The sequence below is a fragment of the Amblyomma mixtum genome, chromosome 2 (assembly GCF_055824585.1).
Source record: "Amblyomma mixtum isolate Tamu chromosome 2, ASM5582458v1, whole genome shotgun sequence".
NCBI lineage: Eukaryota > Metazoa > Arthropoda > Arachnida > Ixodida > Ixodidae > Amblyomma > Amblyomma mixtum.
In genome coordinates this window covers 283297942-283325241 of record NC_143013.1, presented here as the reverse complement: position 1 = coordinate 283325241, position 27300 = coordinate 283297942, and the positions used below count along the sequence as shown (strand labels likewise).

The following is a 27300-nucleotide window of genomic DNA, read 5'->3' as shown; positions in this document are numbered from 1 at the left end:
CTGTCCCTTGTTTATAACACTTTCATCTAACTCTACAGCGAGAACAGGCTCAACTAAGCAGTGCGGCAGCACGGCGACGCGATGGCTGCGCACGAGTACTTGTGGAAGGCGCGCCGAAAGGGCGCTTCATAATGGCTTCGTCCGCCGTCGCCGGCGAGCGAAAGCAGTTTATTTTTTGTTCTTCCTTATGCCGCGCGGGGGAAAATCTATCTGGTCGCTCGCGCCTGACGTCACTTTTCGCAGCGCGTCCCGGCTTGCGCAGCTGGAAGGGAAGGGATGGTGAGCGGGAGCGCTGCATTGCCGGAGCCAGTGGCAACGGCGGCTGAAGGGCGTTGTGGCGTGGTGCCGGCGGCGGCGCGGCCGACGTCGGAGTTTGTAAACAGGATTCGTCAGCGACGGTGTGGTGCGCGCGACATTTGGTCGATTCAACCGGTTCCTAACGGGTGTGTGCGTGTCTGTGTGCATGTGTTCACCTGTGTGTCGGTGGTGAATTTGTGAGGCGTTCCATAGTTCGGAGTGGAATCAGCAGCACAAGTTTGACTAACTTCAGTGGATGTCTTTGAGCAAGGTACGTGTACGTTTTCGCTTGCGCACGTGCTGTAATCGGAGCTCGAATATGTCGGTGTTATCTGCCGTGCTTTGTTTTAGATTGTCAAGCGAAATGTCGTCATCTGTCCGTGTTTCAGGCTGTCGTTTTGAGCAAATAGTGAAACTTCTAGGTTTATTGGGTTCACAGATGCGAGACTTTGAAGCTGCCCGAAAACGGACGCGGACAGAGCGATACACTGATGTGCACCTTCGGTCAAAAGTCTTTAGGCTACTGGGTTTATTTTGAGCCGTACATTCGGAAGTTCAAAGCATCCTCGAAACTTAGAGTCCGGGGTGGGGCGAGAGTTTTATGACGCATTCGAGTCGGCGATCCGGAGCAGTTGTCCAAATCCGCGAAGGAGCAAGATGTCTAAAAACCGTTCCGTCACGGTGTAATCAGAACTAAGGATGTGAATCCAAATCGCCCATTGAAACACGCTCCTCAGTTTCGCGGAACAAGAAAACTTGCTCCGGATCACGGATTCCGCGTTCGGGGAATTGGAACTTTGGACGTGCCCTAGCTGCCCAGCTTCACGGTTCAAAAGCAAACCTTGTAACATAGATATTTCTGACAAAGGCTGTACAGTCGTGAACAGTATGGAAGGGAACAAGCTTCTTTCACAAAATTGCGAATTTTCTGTTTTTTTGCTCATTAAAGTGGAGAACGAGTTTTGGATATTATACGCCGAGAGGAAAACTGGTTAGAAAGCAGAAAAAACTACCTGCCACACATATTTATGGAGTAATCAATAAATAAATGCTCAAACCTTGTTCTCTTTCATATTGTTCACGACTGTACATGTACCTCATGGACACTAAGCTGAAACCCTCGCCATTCTGAGCACCTCATCTCCTCCGTACTTTTGTTTTGACAACTTTATTGAAGAGAGAAAAAAAATTCTAAGTTACGAATATAATTAGCGTCCATCTCTATTAGCATCCGGCCCTACTTCGAAGGTCACCCGTTTGAAAAAAAAAAATGCAAAGAATGGCTCGTGGGGTTGGAGCGCGAGAAGACGAAAGAAAAGGGACGGCACCGGAAACACGTCCGGTATGCCGTCCCGCACACAGAGAGGGCGATGAAAGGAGTGAAAGAGGAAAAAAAAAATAGAAAAGTTTAGCAGTTGGCGTCTACCGGCGTGGAAAGTAAAAGACACTTGAAAGTTTTAGCAGAGCCGGACAGTCGTCGTAGCAAATGCCGTTGCTACCGTTACCAGTTTGCCTAGCCACATTTGCCGTACGGTTGCAGTTACCATAGTTTCCGTGTTTACCGTACGACAGTGCTGTACCTCTCTAACCTAGTTTACCATTACCGTATCTCTCTACCGTTACGGCTACCGTTAGGCATCAGGATTTGCCAGCGCAACCGTAACGGCAGGATGTGCTAGTACGTTCAAAATCTATACGTCGTAGCAAATGCCGTTGCTACCGTTACCAGTTTGCCTAGCCACATTTGCCGTACGGTTGCAGTTACCATAGTTTCCGTGTTTACCGTACGACAGTGCTGTACCTCTCTAACCTAGTTTACCATTACCGTATCTCTCTACCGTTACGGCTACCGTTAGGCATCAGGATTTGCCAGCGCAACCGTAACGGCAGGATGTGCTAGTACGTTCAAAATCTATACGTCGTAGCAAATGCCGTTGCTACCGTTACCAGTTTGCCTAGCCACATTTGCCGTACGGTTGCAGTTACCATAGTTTCCGTGTTTACCGTACGACAGTGCTGTACCTCTCTAACCTAGTTTACCATTACCGTATCTCTCTACCGTTACGGCTACCGTTAGGCATCAGGATTTGCCAGCGCAACCGTAACGGCAGGATGTGCTAGTACGTTCAAAATCTATACGTCGTAGCAAATGCCGTTGCTACCGTTACCAGTTTGCCTAGCCACATTTGCCGTACGGTTGCAGTTACCATAGTTTCCGTGTTTACCGTACGACAGTGCTGTACCTCTCTAACCTAGTCTATCATTACCGTATCTCTCTACCGTTACGGCTACCGTTAGGCATCAGGATTTGCCAGCGCAACCGTAACGGCAGGATGTGCTAGTACGTTCAAAATCTACACTAATCACAGATGGGCCCTGAACATGGGCCAAGTAACGTTGGGCCAAGCTGTCACCTGGCGCTACCCCGGTAATGGCAGCGTTAACGGTAAACAGTGGCAGAAACTTTTATCATAGCGCTACCGCCACTGCCTCCGCGTACCGAACGCCGCCACTGTGCACGATTTTTTTTTTTAAAATCGTGCGCTTACAAGACAGGACATGAAAAGGGACACATATGCAGTCGCAAACTTCAATTGGCCGCCGCGGTGGCTGAGCGGTTATGGTGCTCGGCTGCTGGCCCAAAAGACGCGGGTTCGATCCCGGCCGCGGCGGCTAGAATTTCTTTGGAGGAGAAATTCTAGAGGCCCGTGTACTGTGCGATGTCAGTGCACGTTAAAGAACCCCAGGTGGTCGAAATTTCCGGAGCCCTCCACTACGGCGTCTCTCATAGCCTTAGTCGCTTTGGGACGTTAAACCCCATAAATCAAATCAAATCAAATCAAACTTCAATTGGATTTTATGATTGCTGGAAATATATACGCTTTCACTATCGGGATGATCATTCAGACATGAAAAATACAGAAACTTTAATGCTACACATGCCGAAAACCAAATGTGACCTTGTCATATCAGTTCGCCATCCAAGGATTTCAATTCTTTATCCAGTAAAGCTACTGATTGAGCGCTCACGCAACCAGGGCCGTACCTAAGAATTTGCCTCGCCTCGACAATCTCTCGGGTCAGCTGATTGCTCTGAGTACAAAATCCGGCAACCATTAAAACTGCACCTTTTTCACGAAATAATATATTACGTCTCTGCCTTACCCTGCGATATTGTTCGCCCAGGCGCTCACTTACGCATCTGCCAGTTTGACCGATATAGCATTTCCAGCGTGATAATGTCACCAGATACACTACTCATACTTTGTAGTCCGCAGACTTCATTTGGTGCTTTAGTGTGCGTATTTCTGCCTCATGCTTTTATACGATATGACAGCAATTTTTTGCTTCTTTCTAGCTTCGGCTTTTCTTCTATCTTCTGCGGCTTGTTCTCAGTCATTCGTCTTTGCCTTAATTTTTTCTTTTGCGGTCCATTCTTTCAGCGGTAGCTACAGGGAAGCCTGCTCCTTCCAACCGCGGCACTTGAAAGTGAAGCTCTCCGGCATTAAATGATGGCAAGATTTCTTGAGCGCTTTCGCGAAAGAGGGCTTCGCTATATTCATTTTTACAAGTTTTGAACTTGGAACTCGGGAAACAAGCTTGTTTCCTTGGAATTCATACACCCAGCGACAGTGATATGGCTTCAAAAAAAAAAAAAATCTAAGATCAAGAAACTTGATGCTCCAAACAGTGAGTGCCCCGTCAGTAGCTTTACTGGATAAAGAACTGAAATTATTGGATGGGGAACTGATATTACTAGGTCGCATTTGGTTTTCGACACGAGTGGCATTGAAGATTTTGTGTTTGTCATATCTGAATGATCATCCCGATAGTGAAAGCATACAGGGTCTGTTCTGAAAGTAGTAGGACTGGTTTTTTCCTGGGCGAACGGGCGGACTAGAGGTGGTCTGCGCGCGTGCAGGATCGTTGAAGGGGGATATTGGGAATGCTGGGGGAAATCGGCAGTCGGCTCTCGGCCGTTGAAGAGAGGAGGTCGCTTGTACTGTGAACCCCTGTCGAAACGTCTCGTCACGCACAATCATCGAGCGTTTACTGGGTCACCGATACGCGATCAAATTTTTAGTAAATCTTGGTAAAACGGGCAAAGAGACTCACAACATGATTAAGGAGGCCTACGGTGACGCTTCCATGGGTAGATCAGGTGTTTTTTGAGTGGCACAAGCTGTTCTGAGAAGTTAAGGAAAGAGTGGAGGAAGACGACCGCTCCAGACGACCTTCGACCAGCAAGACCAACTAAAATGCGTAGCGAGTGAAACATTACTTAACAGTGATCGTAGAATAAGTAGCAGAATGATTGCTGATGACTTGAGCATTCCTCAAACCCAAGTTTTTGGGATCGTGACAGAAAACTTATCCATGAGGAAAGCGTGGGCGAAGTTGGTGCCGGGAGTGTTGTCAGAGGAGGAAAAGGCCAACCGGTAGGATCTTCTTCATCATGTGAATGAGGACCCCGATTTTTGCCCAGCAGGCCGCAACGCTGCCTCAGCCCCCCTACAGCCTCCAGTTGGACCCGCCAGACTTTTTTATATTCCCGAGAATAAAATCGACGTTCAAGGGGGACCATCACGGATCGGTAGAGGTGGTTCAACAGGCAGTGACGAGGGAGCTAAACAGCATTCCGGTCCAGGCGTTCCTGGAGGCGTACGAAAACTGGAAAACTCATTGGCAGCAGCGTGTAGGTGCGGAAAGGTGCTACCTTGAAATATTGTAATCGTTTGTACTATTCTCTTGAATAAATTTTGTTTAAAAAAATGAGTCCTACTACTTTCAGAACAGACCATGTATATATTTCTAGCAATCACAATAAAATCCAGTTCAAGTTTGCGCCTGTGTGTCCTTTTTCATGCCCTGTCTTGTGCGTACGCAGTTATTTCCAAAAGTATGACGTACCAACTCGCCCCGAATGCAACGCTTCCCACTGTGCATGCTTGGATGGTCCCGACGTTGCAGGTATCCCGGCAGCTGGCGGTCACGTGGTGCCGTCCGGGCGATGTGCGCATGCGCACTGACGGCGTGCGGTATACTGTAAGCGGTGGCGGTATGCACTATGGCAAAAATTTCTAATCGCTCGCTCAAACACTGTAATGTCACTTAATGTCGAGTTAATGACGTGCAGATGTGTTTGTCACTCTGTCTGCATCCGTGCTCGCGCAGCGTACTCATCTCAGAAAAGTTTTTAATACCTCACAAGTGTCTAGCCCAGTTATAACGAAGTCGGCGGGAATCGGAAATCACTTCGCTATATCCGCTATTTCGTAATATGCGGACTACGAAAAAAAAATGCAAACATCGGCATACCGATTTATTGCCGCTGAAAGAAGTCGTCCAGCGTCCCCTGAACACGTTTCGCGAGTGCGGACTTCAGGATTGCGGCTTCCATACCATCCAACTGCGAACCAAAGATCTGGACGAACTCCGGACTCCCGAGGTACATCCGTAGCGTGTCAACAGCTGCGATGGCCGCTGCGGAGGTGACCGGCTTAGGGGCACAACTAGCATCGTCGCATTCGCTGTCGGAGGCGCTCTCCGCCAAGGTCTCTTCAATGAAACTCCCAGCAACTTCTTCAGTCGTCAAGTCCTCGGTGGCAACAAGGTCTTCGTCGGCGGTAACGAAGTCCATGTGGCTTAGACCCACAGGCACAAGGTTCAAGTCGCTAGCGGAATCCCAAAGCTGCTCCAAGCAGGCCGTCGCGGCGGCAGCATCAGCGGTTGCAGCGACGTCAATCGCGGTAGCTTCGTCCCCAGCAGGCGCCGCCTCCGCGCTGCTGCTTCGGGAGAAGCCGCCTTTCTCGAAGCAATGGGCGATGGTCAGGTGCTTCACATCCCTCCAGGCTCCGCTTGCGAAGAAAATCGCCTTTACCAAAGGCACCTTCATGCCGACCACGTTGTCGGCAGTGTGAACATCAATCAGGAGGCGCTCGATCACCGACATAAAACAAAGCGCGCGCTGCCACACCTCCTGCAGACAGGGTTGCCAGGTCCTAAACTCAAAAAAGCGCCACAAAAATCGCAAAAGTAGCCAAAAAGTAGCCAACGTGCCGCCGGAGTGTCAAAAGTAGCCAAAAAAGCGCCAAAGTGGCAGAAAAGCAGCACAAAAAAATTTGTAATTCTTGCCGAATGCAGGTTAACACTGGATGCGAATAACTGAAGTATAAAAGCATCAAATCAAATGAAAGGAAATACATGAACATCATGGGACAGGACCACGGAAACACGCGAGTAATTTCAAAGGGAGTGAAAGTGTGGGAAAGTAGCCAGAAGTGTTTTCCTTCTCTGCAGAGGTGAAATAATTTGGGTTCCTATAGCCACTTTCATAACAGTTTGCATTCCCATTAAATATGGCATGCATGGTTTTCTCTTATGAAATTTTTTCACTGTTCTGTAAACAAGGGCATGATTTCATATGCGCCTATTTCTTGTTCGGTTTTTCTCCTGCGATCTTTTTTTCAGCTTTCTATTGCAAAACAGACTGATCGCCGCGTGCCACGTGCAGTTCATATGTATTGAAGGCATAGAAAGCACGCGGCCTTGGCCAAAGTTTTTCAGGTCAAATGGGTTGCTTTTCAGCCACTTATGGCTCCCCATGCGATACGAAGATCCTTCGTCATCACGTTTCAAAACTTTTTGGTCTTCCCCGCTCGCCACTAATCGGCTAAAAAAAAACCATGTGCCTTGAAAAATTTCAATCAGGACTGCAATTCTCAGCATCATAAGCCTCGTATACATGGAGCCCGACGTTGCGGGTCGGGTCGGGGTGCGCCAGATGTCGGGCTGACCAGCCCGACCCTACCGCGTATACATGAACCGGTTTTCTGTCGGACAGAGACCGTCGCTACCCCTAGCGTCGAGCACGCAAACTACACGCATGCTAGAGGAGGAAAGACGCCCAGACGAAAAGTTCCCTTTCCCGCTGCTGCTCTTTCCGGCCGGTTGGTTCGCCCGTTCACGTGCGCGCTGTCTTCGAGGCCGGCAGCGGCTCGCTGTGATTTCTAATGGGTGTCTCCGCTGCCGGAAAAAAAATCTCCCAGCACGGCCGGTCTCGACGCGCGCGCTTTCTCGCTCTCTTCTTACGGCCTGAGCAGGTGCCGAGAAAACAAATCATGGTGAAAACCACTATCCAAAGCCGGGGTTTCTAGTGATTCCGGCGTTTTTTTTTTTTTTGAAAAGGCGGTCAAGTATCTCCCACGATCGAAATTCTCGAAGTCTTGTAACTAATCATTGAACCACATCTAGAAGATTCACCCGTCCTATGCTGCCCGGAATGGGTTGACAGAAGCCACACCAAATGCTTAACACACCTCATTTCTGAAAAGTTTCTCCGAATTTTTCTCGTCAACTACACAAAGAAATTGACAAACCAAAATGACAAGCCGTCTGGTTTCATCCACAAGCCAACGCGAAAGCATTTAAGGCTGTAACTGACATCCCTTGAACTGCGAGCCGCACAACAATGTTGTATAGGTCATTACAAGCAGCGCCTGTTATTGTTTTCAGTCCTTCTAAGTATGTGAAACGATATCGGAGTTCCAAAGAGCAAAGGATCTTTCTGATCTGGTGTGTTTCACGCAGTGAGAACAGATGGCACAGATACTTCGAATGTTTTCAAACGGCAAGTGCTGTTATTTTATTCATACATTTCCAAGTATCAACAGAGATTGTGCCAGTCCTGAAGATGAAAATAAATGTTTTCCTAACCGTGGCTTCGCCCTGTAATATCTTGCCTCACTTTTATTCCTGCTAGACGCAAATGATACAGCCCTATTCGCTAATACTATGCGCCATCATTGCATGCCGACTTCAATGTTTTGAGATCCATCTACTAGTTCCCTGCTTTGCGTGCCGATAGCAGTGGCTGCATAAGATATGGTCGTCAAGTTCTTCTTCAGTACTCGGAGCAGCCGTTCAGCAATATGTGCAAAGTAACCGAACCAGCCCCCGGAGAGTTGCGGCGGTAGATAGCAACTGCCCCTCATGCACAGGCCGTTAAGAAAGAGCGCGCGCGCCGAGTGCTCCGAGTTCCTGCACAGCGCCAGCCAGACCGGAGAGGAGGCAGGAGAGGAGGCGCTAAGCCGATGCGGCAGCGTATACATGCTCCTTCCAGCCGGGTCGGGCAGAGCCAACCCACCCCCTGCAGTCGGGCTGGCCCAGCTCGACTCGACGGTCCCTTTGCTCGACCCCCTAGCGTATACATGAGCCCGACAACCGGTTCTCGGCCCGACAGCCTGCTTAACCCGACTTTTGTCGGGCTCATGTAAACGCCCAGATACAAGTGGCTGTCGGGCTGGCATGTGCGGCTGATCAACTCGCTTTGAACCAGTTGTCAACTGAGCACACAGGTGTATCAGATAAGTAGCAAGACACTTCCCTGTTTACCTGAGGTGCATTCAGTGACTAGAGATATGACATTTCTTATTGCTAGTTCTAAGGAAGCTACATATCCGCATTGCATAGCAGAGCCAGAGTTTCGGAGTCTCGGCTGGGAGAACAAGTCCTGCGAGCATTAAGTGAACACAGGAGCGAGAAGTATTTTATGTCTAGGAGATGATTACAGGTACATTTTTAACGAAAGGGCAGGCACCGTAGAATAACAGAGTTACGTGTGGCATTCTAACGCTCTCCAGCAAATATGCACTGGGACCATTGGCGAAAAAATAGGTCTATTATTCAGTCCTCACTTCGAATTCAAATGTAGCCAAAAAGTAGCCAAGTAGCCAAATTCAAATTTTTGTCGCCAAGGGGTCCCAAAAGTAGCCAATTTGGCGCAAAGTAGCCAAACCTGGCAACCTTGCCTGCAGACTGCAGTCCAGCCGTGGCGCCGACTGCCTGGGAGAAATAGAGAACCGCGATTGGCCAAGACGGCCGCTCTCTGCGACGTCATCGAAAAAAAAAATCGTCTGTTCTTTTTTGCATTTTTCCCCTGCGCGGCGTGCTCTACCGCTCTACGCCGTGACGCCGTACAAGGACGGCGCAACACGAGACCGCCGTGCCATGCGATGCAGTGAAGCAACCTTTCGGTCCGCAGGAGAGCAGACGACGCCACGAAAGGACGCCGTCAGCCGAATTTTGCTCTTATTTTCGCGGAAAAAATCGCCTCAAGGACGCAAAAATGTGTTGATTGGCAGATTATTTTTCGGTTGGTATTAAATCTCTTCGTTATATCCGCTGACGCGCTCTTATTTACTTCGTTAAAACCGGACCCAAAATGTATTGAAAATGCAAAAATGGGAATGGGAAATTGAAATCCCTTCGTTATAACCGCTATTTCGCTATTAGTGGCTTCGTTATAAACGGGCTAGACTGTATAGGCTAACCTTGTGGTCTGATGCCTTGGTGAAACTACAATCGCAATTTTCTGCCGCGGTTTTTCTTATATTTGACGAAACGGCCGTCAGTGACACTTTAGCTGGCATCCTGAACACTCAGCACGCTCGGTTATTGTCACGTGGTTGTGCTGACAGACACGATCTTAAAATACACATAATCAGGAAATCACCGAGAACACTGAGGCCCCTCAGCAGCAAAATGAGTTTTTCTCATTGGTATGAAACATGGCTAATGCACTTAATATTCACAAACGCAAGGTTATGCGCGTGTCACGTATTAATTCTCTCCCTGCTAAATATTTATGGATGGATGGATGGATGCCAATGGTTTTGCCCTTTGTATCGAGCGGCAGCTTGCGCCACCTACCCTACGTTAAACCCCCCCCCCCCGCTTTCCATCATTGATTTCTCAATAATACTAACCTGGAACCCGTTTCAGACCATAAGCATTTACGCCTGCACGTAGCATCTCACCTCATTTGGAAGTGCCACATCAACTACATAATTAACAACGCAAACCGCACTGTGAACTGTCTACGTCGGAACTTTTATCCAGTGCATTAAAACTATGTGTACAAGACATTAGGCCTAAGTTAGAACATGCGTCATCAATCAAGAACCTAGGACTAGAGCACTGCACGGGTCTCATTTCGAGGCCTGAGCTCGGCCAATGAGCCGCGGCTTCAAGTCCGGGCCCGCTACATTATCACTCTACTGAGCCCCGGCCCGCTAAGCTGGGCGAGACCCGGCACGGCCCGGGGACGTTCTCGCACCAACTCCAGCGGTAAATTACTCTCTCTGCGCAAGTAGACACTATAGTAAAAAAAGTGGCCTACAAAGGCGCCCTAATACCAATAACGCTTGGGAAAAAAATGGTTTGGTAAACAGAAAAAAAGAAGGTGCGATAAGGCGGGTTCACACGCTCGGCTTTTTGAGCACCGATCTCGTTTGTGTGTTGTACCCCCGAAGTTCATAGAGCGAAACGAAAAGGGTTGCATACACGCGTAATAAACAACTTTGCTGTACCTTTAGATTTTTAATAAGCCATCTTTTAAGGCCGGTGAAGTCTAAATATCAGAACGCCCTCAAGGCCGCAGGAATGACATTTTTTTTTTATCTGCACTATTTCGCGGGGAAAATTTATGGCCGCACTGTCCACGTTTCAACGGTGACGAAAAGCAAAAGCGTCTATTTTTTACGTAGTACATATTTGTTCAAAGACCCGACGTGGCCCAAACCAATACGCTTTTCCCCAGTGGCGTTTCTCATAGCGGAAGATGTTTTGTGTAGGCGAAGGCACACATTTAAAAACGATATTGGAACATACGGCTGTCCGTCGAGCAGTCGAATGAAGGTCTTTCTCCAGCGGCTGTTACGAGGCTTCAAATGCACAGTCGCGAGCTTGAACACATAACCGAGCAGATCTAGAGCGCCTTTGCTTCTATAGTTCCCTTCTATAGTGTCCGAGTGACCTCCCGTTGATCCAACGAAAGGTTGAGTTGGGCTGTGGCCTCCCATTGAAGCGTTATAGGCTGCTATAGGCTTAGCGGCACCAGTCTCGAATTACTCAGGATCCCATGGTGTTGCTATAGCTTATAGCAGAAACAGCGCCAGCCAGCGGCTCTTTGTATTTTAGTAGGCGAACGCAGTCGTGCAACCGATTCGTGCGTTGCAACGCTCCGTTAACGGTGCGGCTCACACTAACGCCGCTCGCTCACTTTTGAATCTTCAAAGCCATGCGCCCCGTTGCGGCACCGAGAGGAACTAGAAGCGCTTGTCGCAAATTCCTGGTAAGGGTCATAGTTGTGAAAAAATCCTATGTCTAGGACACTGCAGAAAAAAATATATACTCTGCTTATTTCATCAAAACTACCATCATCCCGAACTAAATCGTCAATTCATCACTCGTCGATTTTATGACCCATCGCGCATCGATCACGTTCACAAGGTTATATCGTCGCGTGTGCTACATGCAACTCTTCCTTTTATTCATTTATCCGGCGCGCATCAGCAAACATCCTGGAAACATCCTGGAAACATCCTGGAAACTGCTGCGTGTGCTAATCTGATTACTGTTCCGGAGCGCTGCGGTTCTACATGTGTCTGGAAGCAAACGAAAGTGATAAGGCCGCGTGCAGCTGGCTATAAAGAAAGAACGTGGGTACAAAAAACCATTCGCGCAATTGTGAAATGCCGGCACAGCGAGTGCCCATTATTCAAAATGACTTGTGGGTTGTGCGTTGTCGTAATTACTGGTGGCTAGCGGTAGCATGAGCAGTGTGCGTAAGTTGTCGTTCGTCGAAGTGTAATGCAGGCGACGGGAAACGATGCGCATCGCCACGTCTTCTGGAGGTATACCGAAGACGGCCACTGAGAGGAGCGCATTTAGTGCCTTACATTGATCAGTCTGTCGAAATTATGTAGAGGCAGCGCAAGTGGAAAACTAGCGGAAAGGACGCGTTCACAAGCAGGAGAAGTACACAGGACAACGCTGGAAACCAAACAAACCAGTGACGTCCTGCGGCGTAAGATCGGTTTTTATGCAGTGGGAATAAAACCACGCTTTGCTGGAGAGGTAGGCGATGGTGCTGACGCAGAAGCAACCTGGTCTGATGGAGGCTGAACATGTAAAAAGATGCCCAAAAAAGAAGCATATTGAAGAAGCAGAGCTTGTTGGGCCATGGTACGTGGTAAGTGGAAAACCAGCGGAAAGGACGCGTAAAGGGCGAAGAATTAAGGCTGCCCTCTGCGCCAGCACCATCGCCTACCTCTCCAGAAAAGCGCGGTTTTATCCCCACTGTATAAAAAAACGATCTTCCGCCGCTGGACGTCATTGGTTTGTTTGGTTTCCAGCGTTGTCCTGTGTACTTCTGCTTGTGAACGCGTCCTTTACGCTGGTTTACCACTTACCATGAACCAACTATCCCAACAAGCTTCGCTTCTTCAATACTAAGCAGCGCAAGTACGCTACAGGCGCTGGCTACTAGCTGCTTTTGCAGTTAGTATAGTCTTGGTAGTCGAGTATGCATTCGAACTCGCTTTAATCTATAACTTCCATAAACTGCGAGTGAATTAAAAAAGCTTTCCCCATTATTCGAATTACATCGAACAAAGTTTTTTGAATTTTCGAGTACGCATTATAGAGAGGGAACATTATCCACATGTCTTCCAGATGGTGATCAGTGCCCATCTTTGTTGGTTCCGGATTCTGCTTTTTGTTTTTACATCGCTTTTACATTATTAAACATCTAGCCGAAACCGTTGACATCTTGGAATTGTTTCTCCTTGCTGACGCAGCGCTAAAATTTTTATGCTCAATTTGCATGTCCATATACCCAACAAACACAAAACCTCCTCAGAAACTCCAAAAAAGGATGGAATGTCCCAGTCCCAGTACAACGTTTATCAAACGTTTCCAGACCATAGAGGCACGACATAGAAACACAAGCAAAAAGGCAGTGCTCCCACTAAAGGTCTAGAAACGTTTTTTCTGGAGTGTTAAGCAGCAACAAAAGCGAGTTAATGCATTTTCGTCCCAGAAATGTAACTGAGCATAACGTTTTGGGACCAATGATTTTCAACAAGAAATAAAAATCGACTGCTCGCGCTCTCTTTTCTCTCTCCTTCGCGCCACAAGCTGCGGGGAGAGAAGGTTTTGCTCTTGCACTCGTCGTTTTGAGAGATGAAACGGCAGTTTCATTCGAACAGCCGAAGGAAGCGGTTAACCCCGCATCTCTCTCGGTGCATGTGTTTCTCGCACGTGGGCCGTCGGCTCCATGCTGCAGGCAGGCGGCGGCGGTCTGCATTTTCATCGCGCCGCCGGCAGCGGCGGTCAACATCTTTCCCGTCTTCTAGCGTTTTCCCAGCTTGCGCCCAACTTCAAAGCTGTGTGGTGGTCCCTCCAGGCGTCTCCGACTATCGGCACTCCTCGCAGCGCCGCTGTCTAGCAGAAGTGCGGTAATGGCCTCCCGTCGCTCGCCCGGCTTCCTCGCAGGACGGACGCCATTTTGTGCACGCTTATTCGCGCTGCCCCAGACGTTCTAGCACAAGCCCCAGCGCGCGGCAGTTCTTGCTCTCGTCACTGCGCCAACTGGGCTGTCGTGGACTTCGTAGCTACGGATTCACGGAAGTTTTCCCGCGCACCTCGGCGTGCCCACACCATTCCTTTTGGAACTGATGCCGCGGCTGCGCATCGCAAGTCCTTTGCGCAGCTCCACGGCCCTACTGATGCCGCTGTTCGAGGCGGCGTTCGTGGCAGCGGAGTTCGTGGCAATAGGTGACTCCTCGCACGCACCCTGCATTCCTCAGCGCCTCCGACGACTGCAGCACGTTGGTGGTGACAGCGTGGCCGTCTACTACGGTCTGAGGCGGGAAGGACCTTCCGAGACCCACCACTCTCTTTCTGCGAGTGCCCATGCATGGATTAGCCTGCTCTACCAACTTCGCCACCGCGCAGCCATCCTGCCGCAGCGGTATAGTTTGTGCAGTGTTCGCGTGGTTATATTGACTCTCTCCCACTGGATTAATCGTGCCTTGATCTCGACTCCCACGCTGGACTGTGCCGCATGCGCGGTCTGCCGCACCATGGATGCAGCGCGCCACCGCACGTACCTGAGCACGTTCACCTTCCCGCCTGGCTCCAAGCAGTCTTATCTCCACACTTAGTCACTAGAAAATAAAACTCCCAGGATCGTTACGAGGGTGTAACGCGTAGTTTGAGCGCTCGCTGTGCTGTGAGAAGGCGCAGGACAGAAGCCTGCGTTTAATTTATGGTTTCAGCTGTTGCAGCCTTGTATTTCATCCCTGGGTTTCCGTAGGCAACGTCGTCAAGGGATGTTGGTTTATTTTAATTATTTATTTAATTTATTTATTTAAGCATACTGCAGGCCCTTTTCGCATTTTTTTTTATTTTCGCCTAGTAGAACTAATATTTTTTTTCTGTTTTGATAACACGTCGCTGAAGCTTGCTCCGAGTCTCTAAGCGTGAGGGGGGTTTCAACTTGAAGAAAATCCGTGACCTGAAACTGCGTGTCTGCAGCGTACGCCCATCTCGTCTTTTCTTTTGTCACCGAAGTTGCTCTTTACATACATTTGCTTTTGCATGTACATATCTGCTTTTGAAGCCCTTAGAATGCTCGGTTAAGGTGCATCAACTTTCAGCCTGTATTCTGTTTTACTTGCTTCATATTGCAGATTTCTCAGGGCTGGAGAAAAAAGTGGCCATCATGCATGGCGCCGTAGTGTTATGTACACTGTGTATTAAATGGTGCATACGTTTGCGTCTGCATGCTGTTTTTATTCATTCAGATTTGCGCCGTTGAACGTAAGTTTTTCGGCACGGACTTTCAATTCGGTCTGTATTGTTTTTCTTTGACTGAAACATGAATGCATTTTGATTGTGGTGGTGTATGGTGCGGTCGCCGGCATGGACGACAGGATGCAATTCGTGCTAAGAGCACACCTAGTAAACTGAAATTACTTCTGTATGGCGCTGCTATTTGCTCTTATATGAGCCAAATCGGGTGACTTTTTGAGTTCATATTTCCTTTGTGTGCAAAATGCTAGGACATTTCACGTAAACGGATAAGTGCAGAACGGCCGAGCCAGAACGCATTCAGACGAGTGGAAAGGTGGATTACACCACCTGTAACGTAAGTATGCACCTGAAATTTGGCACATATGTGCGCTTGGATGTCTGCAGGCTGCACGAAAAATGAGGAATAATTTTATTGAACCAGAGCCGAGAAATCGAGCATTAACCTTTTGGGGCTTTCCATGGGACGCACAACTTTTTGGACATTGCTAGTTGTGGGGACGTTTTTTAGATGTGTTCGGGAAAAATGAGCACCTCCTGGGGAGATTCCAGATGTCCCGATGGGTCATTTTTGGGAGATTTTGAGGAGGTTTTGTGTTTGTTGGGTAGGTGTTCACAACGCTATCGAAAAACAAAACAAAAAAAAATTCTGTTGTCACACCAGATTTTCCTGTAGTATTTTGGAACCTGACAACAAAAGTTCTTGCCGTAATAACAGGATTTCCGTATTGTAAAGTCCCCTGTCGTAACGACAGAGCCACTTCTGTCGTGACAATACTACTGTCGACAATACTTCTGTCGTCGCAATACTACTGAAAAATTTCTAACGACAGGACCAAAAATTTTTTTTTGCCGTATTTTCGGACTGGTATATATATATATATATATATATATATATATATATATATATATATATATATATATATATATATATATATATATATATATATATGAGAGAAGCCAACAGCCACAGAAACCAAGGGACACAGGACATTTTTAATTTATTTATTTTGTGCTGTTCGATTTAGAATATTACTGAATATGTGATCGCTTAAAACTAATTGATTAGATATATATACATACACTCTAGCCTGACACATACATCAGATAAAGAGCATGGAACACTACTGCACACGAGGCTATCGCATGAACTGACGTCATCTTGGTCATCTTACGATCTTAAGTGCAACCTCGGCTTCGCCCTTATATAGTCCTACTCACGGGTGTCCGGACCTGCGCAGGTTGTGGCCTGCCGATCGGCAAAGTTATGTCAGTTATTACTATTAATAGTTATTTATTTTATGTGTAGTAGAATGTTTAGGGGAATCCCCCAAGGTGGAGTAGATTTGTAATAAGGGAGTAATTACTCACTGACATCCACCCGAGCACAGCCATATGGCTACAAAGGAAAACTATACAGCTTTCTCAGAAACAGCTTTACCTGAGGAAGCTATACAGCTTTCTCAGGTTTCTGAGAAAGCTGTATAGCCTTCCTTTGTAGCCGTATGGCTGCGCTCGGGTGGATGTCAATGAGTAATTACTCCCTTATTACAAATCTGCCCCACCTTGGGGGATTCCCCTAAACATTTGACCAACACTGTTCCCACTTCGAGTTATTGATCAATTCGCTCTCGCCCTACCATGAGCTTGCCGTCCCGGTTAGCTCAATTGGTAGAGCGACTGCTCCGGTGAAGCGGTGGTCCCGAGTTCAAAACCCGGACCAGGACGAATTTTTCTTTAACTACGAAGTTTCTGAGAAAGCTTCCTTTGTAGCCGTATGGCTGCGCTCGGGTGGATGTCAATAAGTAATTACTCCCTTATGTGTAGTAGAAGTAATCAAGTTCAATTGCAACGTTCTATTATTTGACGACCTTGATTCATTCGTAAACAACATAAATAAAGCACTAATTAAGCGCCCTTTTTTATGAGCGCACATACGAATCCTCCAAAGTAGGTATGCCTGAAAGAGCATATTGCACTACTAGCACTTTTTTCTATGCAAGAAAATGACTGTTAGCGGTTTATGAGAGTTTTAACGGGTGCTGCATGCGTTCTTAATATGTGTAATGTGATCAGGTTCTGTTTACACGATGCATGTCGAACTGATTTCATTTAGTTAGGCTTAGAAACGGCTGCCTTGAGATGATTCAACTTAAATTCAACAGAAATTGCTCAACAGTTAATCTCTTGACTACGCTCAACAAAAATTTTGTGTAGCAGGTGTTGAGTAGGCTCAACATACATTGAGTTCATGTTGGTTTCCTGTTGATTCAACAGGAGCTCAACAAGGCGTCAACTGAAGCTAAAAAGTCATTTTTGTAAGGGCAGTCTCGTTCAGCTTGCAACACAGCCAGCCGCTATGCGCGACATTGTCGAAGCAGCGCAGGAAGACCTGGATGTAGTGCGACACCTAGTTTCTTGTCTGCGCCCTTATAAAACTCGTCTATAGACTTTCAACAGACTTCTTATAGACTCTAATGCCTTCCTATAGATATTTAGTTTTGTCTATTCATAGCCTACTGTAGACTTCCATAGAAAAAAAAAGTCCACTAAAAGTGTATGGCCATAAATCTATACATTTTCTATAGACTGTCTATATATCTGTATATGTCTATATGTCTGTAGAAAGACACACACACACATGTATGTGTGTATATATATATATATATATATATATATATATATGATATGTAAGGGCACCTTAAAGGGTCCTTGAAAAGGGTGCTGGAGGTTGGCTATAAAATTCTTGCATTACGTAGTGTACAGGCCACTAAGCGTTCATGCCGCGTACAAGACCTCAAAAGTGAGCCGATAACTTATAATACAATTTTAAGAACTCCCTCTTCCGCGCCTTGCAGTGACCAGCGGTGGCGAGCTTTTGCCCGAATCCGCGCGCATTGCGTCATGTAGCGCTCTTGACGTCAGCAGCGGAATGCCATCATTGGTTGGTTGGTTTATTGGGGTTTAACGTCCAAAAGCAACTCGGGCTATGAGAGACGCCGTAGTGAAGGACTCCGGAAATTTCGACCACCTGGGGTTCTATTGGTTCGACGCGCTAGCGCCGTCGACGGCAAACCAGTTTAGGAGGCGTTGGCTCCGCCCCCTAGGGAATTCCCACGTGCGTCGGCGGAGGGGCCGAGTGCGTGGAGCCGGCGAACCGACATTTCAGCGTGCAAAAAGTGACGAGAGGAGAGGGAAAGGCGCGAAGACGCGGAAATTCAAATTTTGACTACAAGAACTCAGCTTCCACAAAACGCATCAAAAAAATTATTGCTGGAGGATATTTTTGACGCTGCGTCCTTCAGCATCCTGGGAATATCGAATTTTTGTTGAGACCTCCTTTCACAGCCCCTTTAAAGAACCCCACGTGGTCAAAATTTCCGGAGCCCTCCACTACGGCGTCTCTCATAGCCTTAGTCGCTTTGGGACGTTAAACCCCATAAACCAAACCAAACTAAACCATCATGTGTGTCTTCTCAAATTTGGGAAATAAAGTAAGTTTTTTTTTATATTGTTTTCAGTAACCGGAATTCCAGAATTAGTTGAATGTTAGCTGCAGAAGTAAAAAAAAATTGCTATATTTTGAACTGCCGTGTCATGGCCCTGCAAAGAACACGGCGAGGAAAAAAATATAAACGTCTGTCTCTGGCAGGAAATTATGCATTTGATCTTAAACAGTGGTTTTATTATTGGTTTAGAAAGGTGTGAGAATTATTAGAATACAGGGAATAGCGACTCAGAGTGAAATGTGCGTTGTGCCCGCTGTGACAACAAACGGCTTTCTCGCCGTATTGCTAGCGTTTTCTCTAAAAGTGCTCAACCCTTCGTTTTAGCCTGGTTTGCTATAATCCGGCTTGGAAGTTCTTGTATTATCCTTCTTGCTTTTGCAGTTAATTTCCCAGGATGGGGAACTCCAACTCAGCCGAAAACACAGCGCAGAACACTACGCAGGACACAACGCAAATTACAACGCGAATCACAGCGGAAATCACAACGCCGACACGAACCAGCCCTCCGGTTTCACGTGAGTACTGTTCCTATTACTTAACTCTTATCCTCTAGTATCTGTAAAATTGAGTGGATGGTTTAGGTAAACAGAGCGGTTTCTCTCTTTCGAGGAGCTATGGAGGAATATTATGCGAATTGTAAATCCTGTATTATTCTTATTAAGGGTATACAGGGTGTTTCACCTAAGGATGTCAGTAATTTTTAAAAATAGGCTTTTTTAGTTGTAAAACACCTTTTTTTAGGCATAGAATTGTCAGCGGTGTAGTGCACCAGAGTACAGCTAAGACATGCCAACTAGCAGGCTTTTTAATTAATATTGAGTAGTTTACCCCTGTAGAATTTGGGGCAAATGACAGTCTACATGGAATAATCAAGTAAATAATAAGCTACACCTGATAAGACCCATCTTGAGAGAACGGCAGTCATGCACATGTTAAAAACGTTTAATTGAAGGGACATCACATAGTGTTCGCAAATGCCTTACACACAACTTTATCATGACAAAACAAGAGATGCCTACATGTCCGTATGCAGAGGTATGGTTTCCCTAAACCGCATTTTATCTTCATGCACAAGATTCGAGAGACTGAGGAAAAAGCCTTTCCCTCAATTTTATGAACACATCACTTTGCACCCTACGTTAGTCATGGGGGGAAAGACGATGTTAACACTTTCTGTGTTTTTTTACGGTTTTGAAAGAAGCAAACCTAAACAAATTGTGAGATGTTGAGTTAATTTTAGTTATCTCCCACAATGCAGACACACAACACCTAACGCACAACATAGATACTATAAAACACAACACCTATAACAACAAACACTACACACAACACCTATAACTAACACTACACACAACACTACACACAACACAGCACAGCACAACCGTTCACTGGGATTACGAAACCGAGAAAGGCGAAGGGGATGTTTGTGCTTTTTTGAGAAGGAACGCATTTGAATAATATACATGCTACCTAAATGACTACTCAATCAATTTTCTTCTACAATTCATTAAATGTCTCCATATGATTTTCATTGTTTCAAAGACTGTCGGCTTCGTTTTGTGCACGAGTATGTTGGCAGTGCGTGAGAGGTGTTGTGTTTGCCCTCTAGGCTTTAAGGCTTTAACGTTGGAATAGGGAGGTTTCACATCGAAATTAATGTCTAAAACGCCCCTTTACACAGTTTTTTTTCCATTGTGCAGACTTTGCGTCGCTCAGAGCAACTCCTAGAATGCATCTGCCGACTTAATCGCTGTTGCATCATCATCATCATCATCAGCCTGACTACGCCCACTGCAGGGCAAAGGCCTCTCCCATGTCTCTCCAATGAATCTTGTCCTTTGGCAGCTGCTGCCACCGTATCCCCGCAGACTTCTTAATCCCATCCGCCCACCTAACTTTCTGCCGCCCTCTGCTACGCTTGCCTTCTCTTGGGATCAGCTGTGCGTAAAGGTATATAGCGACTATTGCGCTCACTTTTATATAAAACTTGTTCAAGTGGGATACCTTCCTGTTTCTGTCCTGATGAATCGGAAGTATTCAACTTCTGCGGCGATGCAGGACAGAAAAAAGTTTTCCCTAGAGTTGTACCGCTGCACAGCTGTACCCGAATGTACAGTCTTTGCCAAAAGTAACCCGGCACAGGTGGTTTGTTTCTTAGCCGCGTAGCGAAGCACTCATGGCAGCTCTGATTCTGCGTAAAGAAAGGTGAGATCTTGTCCTTACATTATGGCACCGTTCGGTCTTTAGGGCTGCTGTAGATGCTCCGTTACGTTTCAGAAGCAAGAACCTGTTGCTCGGTTAATTTTGGCAAAGACTGTACAATATTTAACAAAGCTGATTGTCATGTGCCACCTCTGTGCGGAATTTGAGCTCGAAGGATCGGTTTAGCTGGAATCAGCATCCGATAGGAGTTGCTCTGAGCGATGCAACAGTCCAAGTGCAACAGCTTGCCGCTGTCGCCACCCGCAGGGACGCCAGCCCACATCGGACAGCGCGTGGTGCGTGGGCCGGCCTGGAAGTGGGAGGACCAAGATGGCGGCGATGGTCACGTGGGCACCCTCATCATCGTCGAACAGCCCTGGGTGGATGAAGAGCAGGATGGCGCATCGTTCTGCGTCAGGGTCCTTTGGGACGGTGGGGTGGTAGGGAACTACCGGGCGAGCCAGACGAGCGATTGCGACCTACGGCTGTTCGATAGCGGACCCGTGGGCAAGTGCAACGATCTCTCTCTTCCGAGCCCGTAGCGGGGATGAACCGTCTGTCAGTTCCGGGAATTGTCGCTAGCAGTGGGTATCGACTGCGATGGAAGTGAACATCTCAGCGGAGCTACTACCCGGAGCGTGGCGCTCTCATGCAGATCGCTAAACCAAGTTTCCCGTTTCGTTCTTACGACTTTGTTTAATCATCATGACCTGCAACACTGCAGCCTGTGTTCGGGGAGGAGGTAGTAGCGCCAGTGCGAGGCGTAAAACGTGGAAAGAATAGTATGTTCCAGACCTCTGCAGAGCCTTCATGGCACTGTCATGGTTGCTCGCAGAAGTGTGGCTGCAGCACAGTCTGCTTTTTTAAAATTTTAAGCTTGCGGTTTTTTTTGTACGAAAGGAGGTACAAAATGACGGAATGAGGGCACGAGAAGTCTTCCGGAAGCCGTCGCCGAGGGCTCGGTGCTATTGCTGCATAGCCACAGAAAGTTGTCCTTGAAGAAAAAAAAAATAATGACGCATTTCGTATTGCGAAGGAACTCGGAAACTTCCAGCACGGCGGCTAACGCTCTTATTCCCCCTGTTAGCCACGTAATACAGACGCTAGCGCTAACTCGTCCTTCACTTACGTTCGTATAGTCGAGTATATCCTACGGCGTCATAATTACCGTGGCAACGGACGTCTGAAACGAACAGGCGCGAAGTGTGTTCACTGGCTTCTGCTCCACGCGCGCTGTTGTTGTCATGAAAGAGGACTGCCCCAAGCAGGGTCATGCATGAGAATAGGCCGACGCCATTGGCTGTAAGAGGTCCTTTGATGGGAAAAGCCGCCTCTTTCTTGAGTTGTATCAGAACATAGTGATTTTAGTGACATCAGGGCGCAGTTAATCTGCGCATTTGCTGCAATGTTGAAATGTGATTACGGTGATAAGCGAATACTGAATGTCATCCTTGTTTTAACTGGTATAACACCACGACCATTTCCGCTTCACAGGTGTCACTTTCCCAAGCATTACTTGCGATTCGTGCTCGAAGAATGGCATCGTCGGTACACGCTGGAAGTGTGATGTGTGCTTCGACTATGACCTCTGCCACACCTGCTACATGGGCGACAAGCACAACCTGGAGCACGCCTTCTTGCGCTTTGATGAGCCCGGTACTGTAGGGTAAGGGCTAAAAACTGACTATCTTGGGCAGAGCAGCCAGTTCCATATCATTCCGCAAGTCCTGATTTGATACCTGCCTGCTGAGTTGTGTGCCTGAACCGACGGTTGACCACTGGTGTTTATTAAGGCTAAAGGCTCATTCTCCCGTCCGTCCGTCAGGCGTTACATCCAGCGCCTTGGGTGGCTCATCGACAAGCGCAGCTGGCAATCTTTGTCGACAGGTGGAGATCTCGGCGCGGCGGCGTCGAGCGCTGCTCCGTCAGTCGGTGTGCGGCAGCTAGCGGAGGAGGATGGCTCTCAAGCGGTGCAGCCATAACAAACATAGGCAGTCATTGGTAGTCGAAATAACGCGACAAAAGCTTTCGCTTAGTGCCTTTTAGGCTGCCAAAGTGCCTCCATAGCCCCATAGTTTTATTCGGCTGTGTTTATCAGCAACTGTGTGAACTTCACATCGGTTGATGACCTCCGTTTCGCGAGCCCATTTACGCTGTCGCTTCTGCTGCGAAATTTGAAAACTCCCCCCCTCCTCTCTCTCACACACGCATGCACACGCATGCACACGCACGCACACGCACACACACGCACACACACGCACGCACTCACACACGCACACACACACGCACACACAACGGTGTCCTTCACAGTGCACACAACTTGCAGACTCCACTTTCTGCATTACTTCTTGAGAGAAAGCCCTCTGTAGTCGAATACAACTCAAGAGCGAAGCGCCAAATGGCACTTGTCCTGTCTTTCGCGTGTTCTGACCCTCGTTTCCTCGCGCCATTGTATTCCTTTTACGATGTCTGTTCTCCAACTAGCTTGCTGCTCCACAAAGGAGGCCCTCCAACCAATGGCGTCGACTGTTTCTTATGACGTTGTGGTTAATCCCCTTGGACCTGCTATGGTCGGATACAACTGGAAAACGAAGCGGCTGTTCCCCGTCGAAGGGCCGCCTTCCAGCCAGTGGCGTCGGCCGATTCTCATGAGCCTGCTGGCGTGACAATGCAGGTAGTCTCAAATGAAAGGCGGTAGCCCCCTCCCTGCATTGTCGGTAGTCACCGCCCTGCAGTGTCAGGCTGCTCCCTGCATTGCACGCAGTAGGCTTATGAGAATTGGCCGATGCCATTGGCTGGAATAGGGTCCTTTGAGTGGGAAAAGCCGCTTTGTTCTTGAGTTGTATCTGACTACAGCGTGACATCGCAGGTGGTGGCAGATAAAAGGAGATTTTCCACGGCGTCTTGAAAATGGGTCGACGCCATTGGCTGGAGGGCCTCTATTAAGGGTCATCTGACGCTTCGTTCTTGAGTTGTATCCGACTGTAGCGGTTCACTTCTACCCGGTCAGCTTTGTAACCAAGTATAAGGTGACGCGCATCCACGCCGGGGGCGAGGACTTAATGCACTTCACCGTCATACGTACTTCTTATATCGTTAAAAAGACCCGGAAATCTGTAGAGGTGGTCTTTGTAGGTATTCGAGTCAAGTTTGAAAGCTCTGCGTGGGCCCTATATTTTAGAAATAATTTAAAAAAATCGCTGCTCGCAGTAGCTCACCACGCGTCCCCTACCCCGATGACGTCAGTGGGCGGACGGGGCGAGCTTCAAGGCTTTCGCTTCTGCCCAATGACGTCATCATGGTAGGAGATGCGCGGTGAGGTGTGTCACCCAATCAGTGCCGAGCTACTGCGAGCAGCGATTTTTAAAACTTATTTCGAAATAACAGAATCCACGCGGAGCTTTCAAAAGTCCCTCGAATACCGACAAAGACCACCTCTACAGATTTGTTGCACTAGAATATGCCCATCGAAATCATTTCGGGGTCCCTTTAAAGACTTCTTTTTACCCACCATGGTGGCTCAGTGGCTATATGGCGTCCGTCTGCTGAGGTCAGTGCCGCGGGATCAATTCCTGGGCGTATTTCGATGGAGGCAAAATGTAAAGGACGCTCGTGTGACTGCGCTATGTGAGTGCCCGTTAAAGAACCGTACGGAGTTCGAAATTAATTCGGAGATCTGCACTATGTCGTAGCTACGATGGTTCGTGTGCAGCTTTGGGACGTTCTAGTTCACGTACGATATCATATGCCATCTTTCTGCCCGCTGCCATGGCCACCACCGCGCAAAGTGGCGCGCAAATGATCGTTGTTAAACGCTTACACAGCTCAGCCATTAAATTCATTAGGGAAGGCTGGAAACTCAGCATGCTTGTATCTGTGCGGAGTGTGAAATTTCAGTTGCACTTTCCTTTTTTTTTTTCAACTTAAGGTTTAGGTGTTTTCCGCAACCATGTTTAGCCGCAGCCATGTTTAGTCTAAATTCTGTTTTGTTTAAAATAGCCGTTTAGGATATTTCGGTAGTACGTAACATAATGACTGCATATCCCTGCACACGCATTCTGAGAGATTCATTCGTACGGAATTAAGGGTATACGGTGTACCCAAATCTCTACGCAAACTGCGTCCTATGGATAGCTTATGGACTTATGAGAATCATCTCGTGGAACACGTTTCACTATGCATAAGGCCCTTCGTTTTCGGGTAAAACCCAATTTTATCCAATGTTTGCATCCCGAGCATATTTTTATAAATCGAGTTGAACCCGATTTGTAAAAATCAGGTTCAACTCGATTAAAAACCCGGGTATAAATCGGGTTCAACCCGATTTATACCCGAAAATAAGCCCTCTAGGAAACATTGTTTTTATGCATGGACAAAGCTGAAGACATCGTAAGAAATTAGCGGACATATCTTCGACGGACATCCAGAGGGGTGTTAATCGACTGATAATTTTAAACTTCTTTTAAGGCATTTTATTAATGACGGTGCTTAGTTTGAGACCAAATTCGAACAGTATGTTTCGGGAAGCAAAACCGCAATGACTTACCAGACATTGGCATCATTCTATCAGGCCCTACCCACGCGAATGGAGTCTGCTCCAAGGCTCCTCTGCGTTTAAAATTATTGCATTGACATTTAATAATGTTGTCCCAGTGTACAAAAAAGGCGGATAGGTGTTTCAAGGTCTCAGAAGTGCTATGCAGTAAAACGTGCACCGAAGTAATCAATAAAATTGAGAAAAACATGATTTTATAGAATGGTTGTAGTGCAACCTTATATTTTCATATTGTTTACAAAACAGTGTGCATAGATATTTTGTCCTGCCCAAAAACGAGTGCTTATTGCGAATTGTCATTTGCTAAAAAATATAACCCGATAAAACCCGAAATATGAAACCTTTTTCCGAATAACCCATTTTGTACCCGAATTTTAGCTCCAAAAATATCGTCCGATTTTCGCCCCCTAAATTCCGGAAAAAATAAAACCCGAAAATGAAGGGTCTTAATATGTACAAGTGGTTTTAGTTTGTCGCGAGACACATAGAGCATCTGTTCTTTCATGTGGCGATGCCCCTAGAATAAAAGCATAACTTGCGGTTGTTTTACGCTGGTACAGTTCTCCCGCGGAGCCCTTAGGGTCCGCTGGAGGTTACATCATAAGACTCCGCGAGGAGAAACAAAAATAAAGTGGTTGCGCATTCATAATACATACTGTGCATAATAAAATAATATACAAAGTGATTTTTTGTAGCTTTTGTGCGTTCTCTTAATGGACGCTGCTACTAAATTGGCTGATTTATCGCAGCGTGGTCGAATAAGCCTTCAAACGTTGCATAGCGGTTGCGTAATGCCGCGGCAATAGAAGGGAGCGCTCGGACAAGGAAGAGCGGCAGCGAAGCAAGTCTCGCGTCACCGGAACTGGCGCCGCGCCATGGACGTACTTGTCGAGGTTGCATGAAATCAGCGAGCAGTTAGTCATATGACCGACGATGCGCAGGCCAAAATATTATGCTGACGTGTAGCAGTAGAAGCGTTTGTTTTTCAGAATTGCAAAAGGCCCCCAAGTGCGCTTGGGGCAATCTTCTGTTTTATTTATAACTCCCTTGATGAGTAACTCTTCCTTGCTGGTAATATAGTGTGTCCAATGTTTAGGGGAATCCCCCAAGGTATAGCAGATTTGTAATAAGGGAGTAATTGCTCAGTGACATCCACCCAGGCGCAGCCAAACGGCTACAAAGAATGTTTCTGTGGATGCTGCGCTTTCCTTTGTAGCCGTTTGCCTGCGCTTGGGTGGTATAGTTACTCTCTTACCACAAATCTACTCCACTCTGAGAAATTCCCCTAAACATTGGACCCACACCATTCCCACTCCTCGCCCTCGCCCTATCATATGCTAGCCGTCCCGGTTTGCTCGACTGGTAGATCGAGCTGCTCCGGCGAAGCGGTGGTCCCAGGTTCGCCCGCATCAGGACAAACTTTTCTTTAACTGGGAAGTTTCTGTGGATGCTGTATAGTTTTCCTCCGTGGCTGTTTGGCTGCGCTTCGGAGCATGCTGTTGAGTAAATACCCTTATTGGGAACAACGTGGCGGAGCCTTATTTTACACCCTTATAGTTATTTCACAGCCGCTCAATGGAAGCGCACTTATAGTTATTCGCTCTATGGTTATTCGAACGGATATACTTGGACAACATACATGTAATCGTTTCATTTCATGAAAATAAATTATAATAAGTAATCGAATAATGAGTCTTTCCCCGCCAATACAATTCTTGGGCTGCGAAACTTTCTGTATTGAAGAGCTCGGACAAACTTCGATCGCCCAGCGTTCTTTAAATTTTTCAGTGCAAGAACGTTTTCGTGTTCGTACTTTCATAGAATCCGCAATCTAGTGGCCAGTAGCGGAACGCTGTAATCATGCACTGAACCACCGCAGCGGCTTCGTCCTTAATTATCGAAAATTAGGAAGTATACTTTATACATACGTTTCTGGTACCCTCGCGTTCGAGCTCCGTAAATTTCACACCTTCTCTGCGGAGTGCGTGAGAAAATTTCAAACGCTGAAGTGCGCGTGTTTGGCCGCGCACCTTCACATAAGAAACGAAAAGTGCAGGAATACGAGGTGAAGCTGGCATC

General features: G+C 47.3%; 1 protein-coding gene across 3 annotated transcripts in view; it reads left to right on the top strand.

Moving 5' to 3' along the window:
* LOC149364252 (E3 ubiquitin-protein ligase MIB2-like) overlaps positions 1-27300 on the top strand; it is a 75066-nt gene that overhangs the window by 15003 nt on the left and 32763 nt on the right. Inside the window, exons 1-4 of one of the 3 annotated variants that reach the window (XM_089574194.1) lie at positions 284-568; positions 18846-18979; positions 20934-21173; positions 22161-22332. In XM_089574194.1, coding sequence (XP_089430320.1) covers positions 18859-18979; positions 20934-21173; positions 22161-22332 — 533 coding nt within the window. In that variant the 5' untranslated portion in view covers positions 284-568; positions 18846-18858. Of the gene's footprint in view, positions 1-262; positions 569-18845; positions 18980-20933; positions 21174-22160; positions 22333-27300 lie in introns of those variants that run through there. The other 2 variants (XM_089574195.1, XM_089574196.1) reach the window with 2 other exon arrangements.